Source organism: Rhipicephalus microplus, chromosome 6, assembly GCF_043290135.1.
Source record: "Rhipicephalus microplus isolate Deutch F79 chromosome 6, USDA_Rmic, whole genome shotgun sequence".
NCBI classification, from domain to species: Eukaryota; Metazoa; Arthropoda; class Arachnida; order Ixodida; family Ixodidae; genus Rhipicephalus; species Rhipicephalus microplus.
Genome location: NC_134705.1, coordinates 182713643 through 182727935, shown reverse-complemented (window position 1 = coordinate 182727935; position 14293 = coordinate 182713643). Strand labels below are relative to the sequence as shown.

At 46.7% G+C, this 14293-nt stretch overlaps 1 protein-coding gene across 1 annotated transcript; it reads left to right on the top strand.

The window, feature by feature from the left end:
- Window positions 1–1842: 1842 nt before the first annotated feature.
- Window positions 1843–8071, top strand: LOC119167043 (uncharacterized). Its single transcript, XM_075867943.1, has 3 exons — window positions 1843–2222; window positions 5903–6091; window positions 8003–8071. Exons 1-3 carry the CDS (start codon window positions 2019–2021, stop codon window positions 8069–8071), a joined length of 462 nt encoding a protein of 153 aa, XP_075724058.1. The 5' UTR covers window positions 1843–2018.
- The last annotated feature ends 6222 nt before the right edge of the window (window positions 8072–14293 follow it).

The following is a 14293-nucleotide window of genomic DNA, read 5'->3' as shown; positions in this document are numbered from 1 at the left end:
ACAATGATGATACACGACAGCGATGAGGATGCATTACGAAAGCATTATGTTGATAGTAATGCACAGATGAAGAATATCAGCATAATAAAAATGCCTACAATATATGCATTCTTCAGCTCGCCATCTTTCCAATCTTTAACATTTTTATGCGAAACAGGCGCTGCAGGACGGCTGAAGGTGTCGGCCGCCAAGCACTTCGCCGTGTTCCGGCTGGGTCTGCGTTCGGTGGCGGCGAGAAGTGAGGCGCGGTTGACCGGTCTTCCGCCCATCGCCGACTGTGCGGACGGTCGCAACCTGGAGTTCACGGTGGACCGACCCTTCCTGTTTCTGGTGCTCGGCAAGGACCCCAGCAGCGTCATCTTCCTGGGATCGGTCACCAAACCAAGCGTCTAGGGTGGCCTGTCATGTCCTTCGAGATCCTTAACGCTTCCTGACGCGTCGTCACGAAGGCGGTGCGCGAAAAGTCTGGTCGTCCACCTGCCGGCGGCTTTCTACTCGCCACGCGTTACTCATGAGCCGGGCGCCGCCATTTTTGTGGCAGCGCGATCCGTTTGTTTTACGCGGAACTTTAATTCAGTTACGTTTGTAATTTTGGTGAAATAATTTTTGATTTATGCGTCTGCTGTTTCACTTGTTTCAGCAGACGCCGTGGAAAATTCTGCAGCGTTGTATGATATGTTTCGTTGTTGTGTTGGAAGAAATGATTTGCCTCAGTGACGAAGTCAAAACAAATAGTGTATATTTTTAGTGTATTGCCCTTTGAGCGGACTATCCCCCGAAAGGCAATGCCATTCGCAGCGAACTATTACGTTCGAAAATTGTGCGCGTAAGATAACTGCTTCCTTGTGTATTTCGGGGATGCTCAAAATTCGTGTGACTCTATTAACTCTAATAATATATGGCACACAACCCATTAAATTCTTGGCAGCGAAATGACTCAACGCGGCAACAAACTTATAGAGGCTTTTAGTTTTGTGAATGGACAACCCATTGTCGAGCTGACAAAGCATATATTCGAGGCAGCCCGTTAGCCGTCCTTGCAAGTGGATATTGTCATCGGAGCCTGAATGCGATTGCTCGCTGGCGCTTGTTACAATGACAGATACTAAGTCTGTATTTTTGCACCTGTGACGCAGCTTTTTGGCAAGAAAACGTGGGACATATGGTATCAACGTTTTTATGTACACTTCATGTAACGATTACACGTCGACGCTTTTGTCGGAAAATAATAAAAGAATACAAGAGCATAGTTACTCGAGAAAAATGAGAAAGAAAAGAGAGCCGCAGGCAGAATCCACAGGAAAGGGGGGGGGTGTAAGAGAGGGGGCGCCCCATTGCCGGCCATGACGAGACCGACAGGTTAGTCAATGCAGAAGGGGACATTTCACACGAATATGCAGCCACTCGTTATGCTTACCAATATGTGTATCTTATTGCTACTGCATATAATGTAATATATCCAAAACTTCCGGCGAGGGCAACGTTGGGGGTAGGGGTAGGGTGCTTGCAAATTTCCTCAGACGCCCATGTGACTAATGTATGGGCTTGCTGGTTTGACGTGACACAAGTGCGCAAAATACGAGGACGGAGACCAAAGTTCTCGTTTGCCGTGTCAGTCTTTGTCTTCTACGCATTTACCGATCTCGAGAGCCGACGATGCGTGACGGCTTCTTCGCATAGCATAAGAAGTGTGCACAGAGAGGCAACGCAGCGTTGGGAGAAAAAGAGGAGGGGGAGGAGGCAAGTTTGCAAAGTTGTCGCTACTCTCTTCCGCAGGAAAAGGTTTGAAACTTGAAAGGCGAGTAGGCGGCGCTGCGTGCGCAGCCGCTGGAAAAACAAAAACACTGGGAAAGCGAGGGTTCTGTGGCGAAAGCGTCAGATTTTGCTGTCAGCTGCGCGTTGATTGAGCCTCCGTCCCACCGCTGTGCCTGTGGTGGAGGTCCGTATACGCGGTTTTGCGGAGTCCGCAGACGACTTCTTCCATCAAGTGGCTCGTCTGGCGGAACGAATTGAAGGCAATGAAGTTGTCCATTGCGACAGCTGTCGCAGCGCTGTGCGCCCTGCTGGCGCTCGGTTCAGCGGCTCTCCTGGGCGCACCGATGAAGCACGACGCTAAAGACTTTGAAAACTATCTCGACGAAGCTCACTATGTGGAGGCGACGCAGGTGGACGGCCGCGAATTCTACGACACCGTGGTCGAAATCCTCGAAGCCGAAACGCAGGTGAGCCTCTCGGCAGGTATCGGCGGTTGTTCGCTGTCGCGCGCGGTTGCGACGGAGTCGCGTCACTGATGCACGATTGCATGCTCACTCACTCGCACGTGATTCTAGCGTCGTGCAATCCTTTTGGACTGCCGTCAAATGGGGTGACGGTGACTAAGCAAAAGGGCGCGACTCGCTACCGTGCAAGCGAGTTGCTTATCTCACTCAACCAGCCGCGGCGACACGAGGGAAGCCGAATGGCGGCCGCCGCTCATTGCGCCATCTTGCTGGTAATGCTGAAAACAGCATTGTTCCCCCCTCCCCGAGATGCAAGTCACGAGCGGTAAGTAGTAGATATAAATAACTTGCCGTTTGAACGTTGAATGCTGTGCTCTTCAGTGGGTAATGCCTCGCACTCACGTTTCAAAGGTCCCACGTTCGATTCCGCACTCCGGGGTCTTTTTCTTGATTATTTTTTTTCTTGCGTTTTCATATATATAAACATGTAAACATATACGGTGAGTGACGGCGACTCCCACATCGACGGCAAGATCTACCTGAGAGTGTCCATGTAATTGCTATGGTAATAATAAAGAACTTGATTACATGTCTTCACGATGAACGTATCGTGGTTATGCACTAAGAAAAAGAAAACTCGTTGCATATAGTGTTGTAATGTGTTGATGCATGCTCGTATGTTACAATTTATGGTTGTGAGAGCTATGCACATGTGACGTATGATGTCGTGGAGTGCATACGCTAGCGGGACCTGCGAGTAATAAAATGTTTCTGAAAGTTAGCGCTGTGTTGTCTTGAATGTGCCTTCTCTTGTCCATGTCCTTTGTTTGCGCTACCGTATATTATCACGTGAACAAACACGCACGTACACAGGCTTCTGGAAACGAACAGGTGTGGAAGCTTCATTACTTATAACTTCTGTTCCACGCGTTCAATCACAAGGGAACAATACATTGCACCAGTGAAATGCCGTTCTAAAGCGAATTTACACTAAAATAGGGGCACATGACGTGACAATAGAAGCACGTATTGTCAATAGTTTAGAATGCTGAAGCTGTAATTTCAGCTGCTCGAAGCATTACTTTTATTATGAGACTTCGAGCGTGTTGTCTCGTTGTGCTCGCCTGTGTGCTCTACGTTTATGGTACGTTGCAATTTCTTTTGTGGCCGTTGAAGAGTGCAAACGTGCTTATCTCTTACTGTAAAACGAAGTTTTGGTTTACCAAGTGGGTAAGGTTTTGCTTTATATTTTAAATACTCTCTGTACGCGTTTCTACTGTCATGCTCTTTTGGTCTTCTGCAAACACCACTGTATACAAGCAGCAGCTGACCCCGAAATGATGCTCTGCTTCTTGGGTAAAGGCGTTTTTAACCGTACAGGGATGGACTGGACACACGAAAAATTGAGAATGCAGACTTACAAAATGTAGTTGTCAGTCTGTGCTCTGTGTTTTTGGGGTGTACAGTTTGTCCCTGTATACAGTTAGAAACGCGTTTAACCAAGATGCAACACTAACTATAGCCTTTGTAGCTGCTCATATTGCTTTTACTTGACTTGCTCTGTATAGAAAATAGCCAACTTGCAAAAAAAAAAACCAAGGCATCTATATGGCCTATACTTACTATGAGTATATGAGATATGTCAGAGACTTCTTTGAGCTATGCAGGCTCGACGAAGAAAAAAAGAGAGAAGCAGTCCACTTGCTATGGCTTCTTCATCGAAATATTTCGCGTTTATCACGGAATAAAAGCTATCTGCTGTACAACGCGTAAAGCTGATGTCAGAATTGCACATTTTGGAAGAATTTCTATTTGCAAAGAATTGAATTCCTAACCCTAATTTCCGGCTGTATAGTGGCTGACGAACGCTGCGAATTACATGAAAGATGCCAAGCTGATTCAGGCAGAAAACAGCGTTCTGGGGACGGACGTTATTACCTATAATAATACTGTACGCTTACTTTAATAGAGAGCATTGATACTAGATGAAAGAAAAATGCTGCGAATTACATGAAAGATGCCAAGCTAATTCAGGCAGAAAACAGCTTTCTGGGGACGGACGTTATTACCTATAATAATGCTGTACGCTTACTTTAATAAAGAGCATTGATGCTAGATGAAAGAAAAAGAGAAAGAAAGTTGCAGATCCCGGCGGAATATCGATGTCATGTGAAGCATGCGGATGACTCTGTTGTATTTGGATGCCGAGCTCAACATTACGAAAGGACTCTTAACATATGTACAAATGTTGTATGCACAGACTTGTATGTTGAACAGTCGCACGTGTTTTATAAAGATACTTACCTATGTAGCAGGAACCAGGAGACTTACAAAGAAGGTCCAGTTTAAATTGACCACGACGCATCGAGCGATGGAAATAAAAATGATAGGTGTAACGTTGAGAGACAAGAAGAAAGCAGAGTGGATCAGGGAAAAAATAGGGGTTAAGGATATCATAGTTGATATTGAAAAGAGGCTGGGCATGTAGTGCGTAGGCAAGATAACCGCTGGTCATTAAGGGTAACTGACTGGATTCCCAGAGAAGGTAAGTGGGTTAGGGGGAGACAGAAAGGTAGGTGGGCAGATAAGATTAAGATGTTTGCGGGTATAAATAGGCAGCAGCAAGCACAGGACCGAGTTGACTGGCGGAACATGGGAGAGGTCTTTGTGCTGCAGTGGACGTTGTCAGGCTGATGATGATGAACGATTCCAAGAGCAACATGGTTATTACCAACATCGGAAGCTTTAGGCTGAAATGTAGCACTTGTGCTTGCAAGGATGGTAGGCCTGGATCCCTGGATATTGCTGCGTAGACCAAGTACTTCAGTGGATGTTGCCTAACTGCAATTGACGCCAACCCGACGTGACACCTGTATCCTTAGAGTACATATGTAATTTTTGTAAAATGAGTTGGGTTAGCACCGCAACCACGATTAATGTGTCACCAGCATTAAGCCGACATAAGAATAACATAAAGAATGTTGTTGTAAGAAGGGCAGATGAATGTCCCATGGACACAGCTTCCGTGGTCGAAACGTTGCCCACAGCGACATCCCGTGTTCGATTTGTCGACGCAATATAGAGACTTCCCGGTGCTTCCACACGTCAAGAGTGGTGGCTACACCGTCGCATCCTGTTAGCCTTAGAGGGGCAAACGCGCTTCATTAGATATTTTAATTAGCCCCTGTAAGCTCTACAAGCTGCAAGAATGTGAATGCTTGGTTCGTTATACATCAGTTCACAGAAGCTCCTCTTGCGATGAAGGAGGTGATTTGGGCTTGTTAGTATGGTAGCATGATGGTAGTTTACTGGTATGATGGTAGTCTGTTGGTATGGAAGATTCATTGTAGTCTGCTCTACCACTATAGCGTGCGTGCACGAAGAGGGGGGAAGTGATTTTAAATTAGGAAAAGAATTGCTAAGTTAATCCCGCAACTGTCTGCGGCAAAGTGCGACACCTCAGTAGTGGTTCGCAAGAGAAGGGATAAGGAGGGGGTAAAAGAAATAGGGAAAAGAGTAAAAAAAAAGTGGAGGCAGTCAGAGGAGTTCGCAGATGGGGCCCCGATCGGTGAGCGGTCGGAAGAGAGGACATTGAAGACCCGTCAGCCACTAAATTCACCGGGCGTCTTGGGAAATCCTACAAACAAGTGTCTTTTAAAGATACGTATTTTCGTTTGTTTCAGCCGCTAGAGGAAAGAAAGGGGCCAGGTGCAGCAAAATACCCACGAACCTCCGAGTCCCCTGCCGGCGAAATGCGCGATTTCGGTTCTTCGACTTCGCGTTGCAAACGTGTAAAATGTACCTCTCCGGAAGATGTGGTGGAGCCACTGACCACTTTGCCTCGGAAAGAGTGTGCCAGAAAGTGTGCCTACGTAAGTACAATTGAGTTGACGCACTTATTGTCGCTTATCGCAAGAGCTGCTGTGAACTCACAAGCAACAGCCGATTTTTGTGGCGTATAGTTGTCCATAGCCGTCGGTGTGCAGCGTGGAAACTTTGGAAAATTGATAGAACATAACTGAATTAGAGTTAGGTAAAGGTATAGCATATACAGTAACTCTAAACTTAATGTACGAACGGTGCAACCTAGTAGTTACAGCGTAACTACAAAAGCGAAAAGACAAGAATAGAAAAGAGCTCTGACTTTCTACAATGAATTAATCGAACGATCAATCAAATTTCTTCACTCCATCTAACTCGCTGCCTTCCCCTGCTTAATTGTTTCCTTTTCTTTGGTCTCGAACCGATGCTTGCGATCGGCGCTCAAGTGACCACCGGTTCGAAATTCGCAACTGACCAACCCATCTCCCGAAGTCCGCGCAACCCTGAGATTTTATCCTATAGTGTGCATGCATTGAGAAAACAACGGCTACAGTTTGTGAATCGCTGTATATGTACCAAGCGTTAACTAAAAAGCTGATAAGCGCGATATTCGTTAATTAACCACAGATTAGTGTGATTTTCATCATTTATGCACGTCTGTCGAGCCTGAGAGATGTCTTTTTAATTAAAAAGAATTCATTTTCCCGAGAAACCTTACGTTAAATGAAGTTGTGAGTAAATTTAGCGCAAACTTAGTAATCTCTCGAAACACACACATTCAAACTGGCTTCAAACACACAGCGCTGTGTTTTGTGTGTTTTGAGTGGAAGCTAACGTGCATGTGGTGGTGTTTCTATAGAGATTACTAAGTTGCAGTATATAAATTTACTCATGATACGACGAATTACCAACTGGCCAAACAACCAGTTTTTAATAAACTTATGTTCAAGAATTTCGATAACTTTGTCCGACGCTCCTAGTGAATTAGACGCATAGCTATACTGACCTCTCGCATCAACGTTACCACTGACATAATCGTGTTTGCAGCGCCAGAAAGGCAGAAACTTTCCTGCAGCGTGGTGCCAAAGGAAGGACCATGCCACAAGGGGTCTAGAAACGCATGGTACTTCAATTTCGCCGCTGGCCTCTGTACTCGCATTCTGAGCGCTAACTGTTCCGTCAGCGCTAACAGCTTCCCATCCTGTGAAGCTTGCACGAAAAGTTGCACCAGTAAGTATCTGCTTGTGGTGTCAAATATCGTTAAAAAAACAACAATAGGGGTCTCTTGCTGTTTTATAGCTTCCAGTATAGATCCGGCCTGCGCGAGGAACGTGTAGATTTATGGCTTTTTTTTTTCGCAAACCGTGCATTCTGTATTGGCTGCGATACGTGTTCAGGAGACGATCACAAGGTTCGCGGACACTAAATGGGTAGTCGCCCACGTGGCTGCACATTTGGGCTCCCAAAACTTAGCGAAAATCGGCTGATAGTTAGCTATTGTAAACCAAGTTATCACGAGCAAAAACGACACATTTGGCTCGGTTTCACAAAAAAACTATGCACACAGACGGCAGCTGCAGTGTAGGTTCGATATCGGCATTCTCTCACGCTTGGTAAACCTCTCTGTAACGTGCTGATATGGCCTCCCTCTGCTCCGGTGTTTCAACAGCCAACTTTGCCTTTGCTTGAGATTTCGTAGCATCTTACCGGTGATTGAAACTACCGATAAGACTCTTCGTTATATCGAGGTTTAAAACACGCGGTGTTTTGTGTGCATGAAGTTGTGACAAGTGGAATGTTAAAGTTCGTTATATTGACGTCGTGCTTGACTGTTGTTCTCTAAAACAGCCTATTCGTGCGCCCAAAAGCCGACACAGGTCAATTACTCAATGATAAATGGACTAGTGCAAGCTGTATATCTGCCCAACTGTATCCTGCTAAAGCCTTTCTTTCTTTTCCAGATGCTAATGCACATGAAGCTTGTTCTCTGGCTGTACCGAACCCTGAAGACTTCCTACCGAAGAAGCTGAAATAGACAAGCTTCTTTGCGCCGCTGTTTTCAAAAACGCCAAGGAGATCCCTCGACTTCGACTACACCACCGTATTAAGTTCGTCTCATCACAAACTCTTTACACGTGCTGGTCTGAAGGGACTATCTAAATTTGCCTTCGACCCGGCATGTCTGTCACTCCATGGATGACATATGCACTAATGCAGTTTGTGAACGCTGGCCCGGATGTCGAATGTTCCGTGCGCGTGTAGTGCTCACTCTCTCCATCTTTCCACTCCCTCACCCCTAACGTCGGGTAGCAAACCGGCTGATCGTCTACAGTGGACCTTTCATATCCTTCCTCTCCTTGCTTTCTTCACTTTCTTCTTTAGCCCAAACGTGTAATATTGTATGTTACTGAATACAGAAGTTAGCGTATCTCTCTCTCTCTCCTACGTAAGAACAGTCACAACGGAAGTGTATTTCGACAGTTTCGGCCTTATTCCTGATGAAGGCCTTAATCTAGCCGAAACTGACGAAATATAAACACTTGCGTTGCTACTGTTCCTATACGAAAGATGTACACACACACACACACACACACACGCACACGCACACACACACACACATATTGTTTTACAGAAGCACGCCAATTCATATGGGAATAAAAGATTGCGACAATAAAGGGACTACATTGCGCGTGAAGCCTATAACTTCATCTATATAAGGATGCGCAACTACTGTAATACAATAATGAAGGCTTCTTCACTTTACACTTTTTAATTGTCGATAGAGAACTGGACATCTAATGGACTATAAACTTATAAACGTCTCAGCATTGAAGAATCGTGCAGCGGCCATGGTTTATCAGCCCCTGGTAGTGCCGTGCACGAGCTCCACTTCGAGCTGCCTCCATGTGCTCAGAGGCTACGTGCACATTATCGATGGAAGAGAAGTGCGGGATGCTGTGCTGACGATTCATCTCAACATGGCAGCGTATATCTTAGTGAGAAGGCGACGCAAGAGAGGAAAATGGCACAGTATATACACGGGCTCCTTGCGTTTCACCTTCATTGAATGCCACCGCTGACACGAGGATCGAACCTGGGATGTTCCGGTCATCATACGAGCACCATAGACGCTATGCCACTGCGGCGTAGGTCTTGAGCAAAAGGTTTGCTCCCCCACCCTCCCCCATTTCTCCGATGGGCGAAGGACTCCTAAATTTTGATTCCCTACACTGTTGCCATGTGGTGGGGATCTATACTTAGAGGCAATGACGAGGTCATCAGGTACGTGCGCATATGCTTGTTGCTCGCGACGAAAAGATGACGAAGAAGAAGATGGCTCCAGGTGAAAGCGGGGGTGCATCGCCGTTGATTCCGCGCCTCTTTGCAGCCGCCAAGAAATCGTGGTCGCGTCCGAACAGAACGCCACAGGTGAGTGGAGACACGTTTATGGTGTGAATTAAGCTTTCGAATGAGAGTCCCACGAAGCTACATTACGAGTTTTTGCGTTGTAAGGTAACGGTGTGACGTACGATGTATTCCAAGTCTCCAGATTGATATAGATCAAGTGGCGCTGATCTTTTCTTACGTACGCATGATTGTAAATTCACCATCGTTCTTAATTTAATCGTTTTTTAAAAATAAATTGCTACCCTATCGGGGGCTGCATGGTTGAGCGTCCGTTTTCAATGCAGTGGGTACCGGGTTCGATTCCCAGTGCCGAGGAGAAACCAAGAGTTTTTTGTTGTTTTATCGAAGAGCTAGAGGATTACACCGACGTGGCGCTCTCTTGTTCATTGTATACTCATCTCAAACGCAGTGTCTATTCTCTCGGCAACCGGGATAATTGTTCAAAAAATTTCTCCCAGTGGTCGACTCTCATTGACTCTCTTATGTCACGTGACTAACTGCCGCGGGGAGAAGAGAGAAAAACGGGCTGTTGGGGACCGACTGGGCCTACGTACCCTAGCGTGCGTTAGATTAGGTTAGGTTAGGCTGCAAGACAGATGGACAGACGTGGCCCTGCGTGCGTTGTGTCAGGTTACGTTAGGTCATGTTGAATAGGTTAGGTCAAGTTCTACCGGTTGCCGGAAGAATCATACAAAAAAAAATATTCCGGCAGTTAGTCACGTGACTTGTGAGAGCCAATGGGAGGTGACTGCCAGGAGAAAATGTTTTTGATCAATTATCCCAATGGCGGGGAAAATAAACACACCCCATCTCGAAAGGTTACACCATAAAGGTCAGTAAGTGTCCTGGCATAAAACAGTAAGTGGGCACACGACAGGAGTCTGTAAGCTTTATATATCCGTTTTTTTGTTTAGTCCTTTGCTTGAGTTGCAGCGAATTTTGGTCAGAAGTCTGACAGTGTCCATATTACCCAGTTAAGACAGTTTAGTGTTCTTACAGCACTTTGATTCTTCGCATCCGTGAAAATGTGAAGATAACCGTTCCTGGTGGCCATAATATTCTGATGGAGCGAATTCAAAAGACCTTCTTGCATTAGGCGAGAGAGAGTGATGTTAATTTAAAATATAAGAGCAAAATTTTCTCCTTAGGTGGTACTTTGCAACGTCTGTTTTTATTGTATCGATGCTCGATATATCGCTAACATTATGTGTGAACTAAACACCCGAAGAAATATTTTAATGCAAATATGTGTTATGCAGGGGCCCACCAGAAATTAACGCACGTCACTTCCGTGACGGAAATGACGTGCGTCAAGCTGGACCCCCCCATTTCCGTCACAGAAATGACTTCAATAAGAGGACACGTGGCGGGCAGCTCGGAAAAAGAGTTGCTTATCCCGGGAATTGAACATCTCAATGCTCGACTACTATTTTCTTTGTATCACGCAGTCTCCACGTGGATCGCGCGACGAGGCGCCGGTCACCTACTCCAAGCGGGTGGTTTGCGCGGTCGTGTTTGCCGCTGCAGCCGTCATCATCGTTGCCGTGGTAACCATCTTCTACGTCTCCGCGATTATCGCCCGGATGTTCGCAGGAAACGGTGAGCGATCGGGGGAACGTTTAAGTCTCTCGTGTCGCACCGAAGGCTGCTCTCGGTTCGAGGCGCTGCTCGCGGACACGCTCAACACCAGCGTCGACCCGTGCCACGACTTCAAGGCGTACGTCAGCTCGCGCTGGCTCCCCGACCCATCCAAGGAGCTGGATGAACACTGGCGTTACGAGTGGGACGTGAAATACGCCTGGGGTCGCATGGTGGTAGACGAGATACGACTGCACCGCCATACGTCGCCGCTGGAACGCCTCATATCCGATTCCTTCGAATCATGTGCGCACAGGTTGGTTGCCTGAATGATTATATACCAGAACGAGTGCTGCGCAGTCCTGTGCACTGTGCGTTCCTCTCGTCTTCGCCTCTAGCACTGCTTCAATCGTGCAAGCATTCCAGCTAGCCCAATTTTTCATTTTACTACCTAAATGGCTTAACCAGACACTGGCGTGTGATACAAAAATTCACGTGATTTCAAGGAATTTGGTAAAGATGAGACAACCGTCAAGGTGTGAGCCGTTATTCAGGATGGCAGTGAAATAGGTTGCCAGCGAAACATGCATCCAGAGGTTTAAACTGCTTGAACTACAGCCGCCACAGCGTAGGAGGATATCAGCGCGTGCAATACCAGGTGAATTGCGCAGTGAGTGTGTGGTTGAAATCTGCTAACTCACAGAAGGCCAAGTTGGCCATATAATTTTTAGGATATCAGCGGGTGCAATACCAGGTGGTGAATTGCGGAGTGAGTGTGTGGTTGAAATCTGCCAACTTGTAGAAGGCCAAGTTGTCCATACAATCATCTGCAGCCACATCACAAAAAAAGTGTGCAGCTACTAATAGCGTGATCTCTCCAGCTCCTATTATTGCAGATTTAAAAACCAAGTTAAAGTGGGTACATGTAATACGACAAAACTCACAGTCTCGCCGCAAGGGCGAATCAGTGAATACGATAGCAACACATTGGAATCTAATGCAAAAAAAAAAAGGCAAGCGGATGAAAACGTGCTGTGCGTTATTCTCGCACAAATGATGCGCGAAATGGGCTCACAGGTACAAATGAACGCGAATCAACAAATGCCGCGGTCGTTACTTCGCTCTGTCTGAAAAGCGCGCCAGTTTCGCAAACGGGGCTGCGCAGCGAGCGAAGCCACCTTGGCGCGCCCGGTAACTACAATGAAATAATTCCAGTGGAAGGCCAAGGTGCACGATTCTCCGCACCACGAGATAAGCGCGCGCACGCACGAGCTGATTCATCCCCCGCCTCCCCCGCGGTGCAAAATACGCGTGGGAGATGCGCGCGTCGCCGCGTTGCGACGAGCTGGGCGCCCAGCGCACTCTTTGTGCCATCTCGCTGGTAACGCTGAAAACATGGCTTGAACATTGAATGACGTGCGCCTTAGTGGCTCAACGGTTAAGGACATGCTCTCCAACTCGAGAGGTCACACGTTCGAGTCTTCTCTCTCTCTCTCTCTCTCTCTCTCTCTCTCTCTATATATATATATATATATATATATATATATATATATATATATATATATATATATATATATATATATATATATATGTGTGTGTGTGTGTGAAAGATGGCGGTGACTAACGGCGACACCGACGGCAACAAACAGCCGAAAATGTGCACATGATTGCTGTCGCAATAAGTTTGTTAACCTACTTCAATTTGGGAAAACGCTAAGCCTATTTATTGTTGAAGTTTCGAGAGCAGTCAGCAGACGTACATTTCAACTATGTTGGGAAAGGTTCCACATTGTCGAACGTAATCCAATAGCCGACTCTGTTGTCTATCACGTCTTGAGGGCAGACGTACATTGTAACATGTGCCTTCCGTGCTCATTGCGTGACGGGGCGTGGTGAATTGGTGATGTATTTCTTACGAAAAGGGGATGTAAAACCTGTTTCACACTTCGGGTGAAAATTTCGTAGCGCGTGGCATTGCGATGCGGCCATGATGTGGCCAGTGCGGCAGACGCTGGAGGGGCGCAGTGCTGAACGGTTGATGATACATTTTTATTTATGAAAAAAAAAGAAAAAAGGGAGGGGAGAATGTCAAGGGTGGTTTTGAACTGCGGCTACCGCCGGCGGTGCGCGTTGACCACATTGTCGGGCAGCGGGCGAATTTCATCGTTACTGCGGAAACTGGACCGACGTCGATCATCGCGTCACTGTATGCCTCACTCCACCCAAATGAGCGCCGTCATATCGTTGCCGCTGGGGACATGACGGCGCATTAAGTGAAGTTGGAGGCTTGACGTGTGCATTTCGGCGCCGGTGAGTGAGTGCTGCCTCATGTTATGAATGTTATCGAGAAGTAGCACGTTCAGGTTGTTATCTTGACCCTACATCATTCCTGAACACGTTGCCGGTTGTTTTATTGAGTCGAATCCGCATAGCTGCACGGCAGTCTCTGTAGAGTGCTTCGTTCTTCTAGCGTGAAATAAGTACCATGCCCTGTACGTCCTCATTATGATGTTCTCCGTCGCAGCGTACTGTGGTGTACACACCAAAAAAAAAAATGTGCTAGAACGCACTTTGTATCTTGGCGTTTCGAAAGATGAAACAATGTATGCTGTCAAATACTGTTTTGACAGAACACCATTATCGCCAATGAAGGCTGACAGGTTGGTACCGCAAAGTTTAGTCCAGAATATCGGCCAAGTTCCCACAGCAACGATGAAATCAGCAGGCTGCCCAACAATGTTGCCAGCGCTCACCACTGTATATAGCAGACGATGCGGTTCAACACCACGCTCTTCAAACGTTTGCGCATGCGCGAGATGCGGCCGGCGTGCGACTGCAGCGCTGGCCGCACCTCGATGTCATGCATCAAGATTTCACCTAAGTGCGCAACAGACTGTACATGCAGCCAAATGAACATCTCAGTTGCATGATTCTGATTTCCGTATATACTTGTAAAGTGCAAAGAGACTAATGACTAGCGTTAAACTAATTATGACTAATGTCAGGCATAATCTTGGTTGATTGATAGATAATCTTGTCATAGAGGTCTATAATCTTGTGTATCCATTTTTATTAGACCCGAAAGTGTATACGCGTAGTATCAAGCCAATTGTTCACCTGTTGGCAAAACATTTTACCAATAAATTTCACGTGAACAGGGCCATGGAGAACGCGGCCGAGACGCGCCGGAAGTTCAAGCAGTTGATGCGCGACCTCGGCATTCCTTGGCCCGAAAAGCCGCCCGCCGACGTAGACCCGTTTGAAGC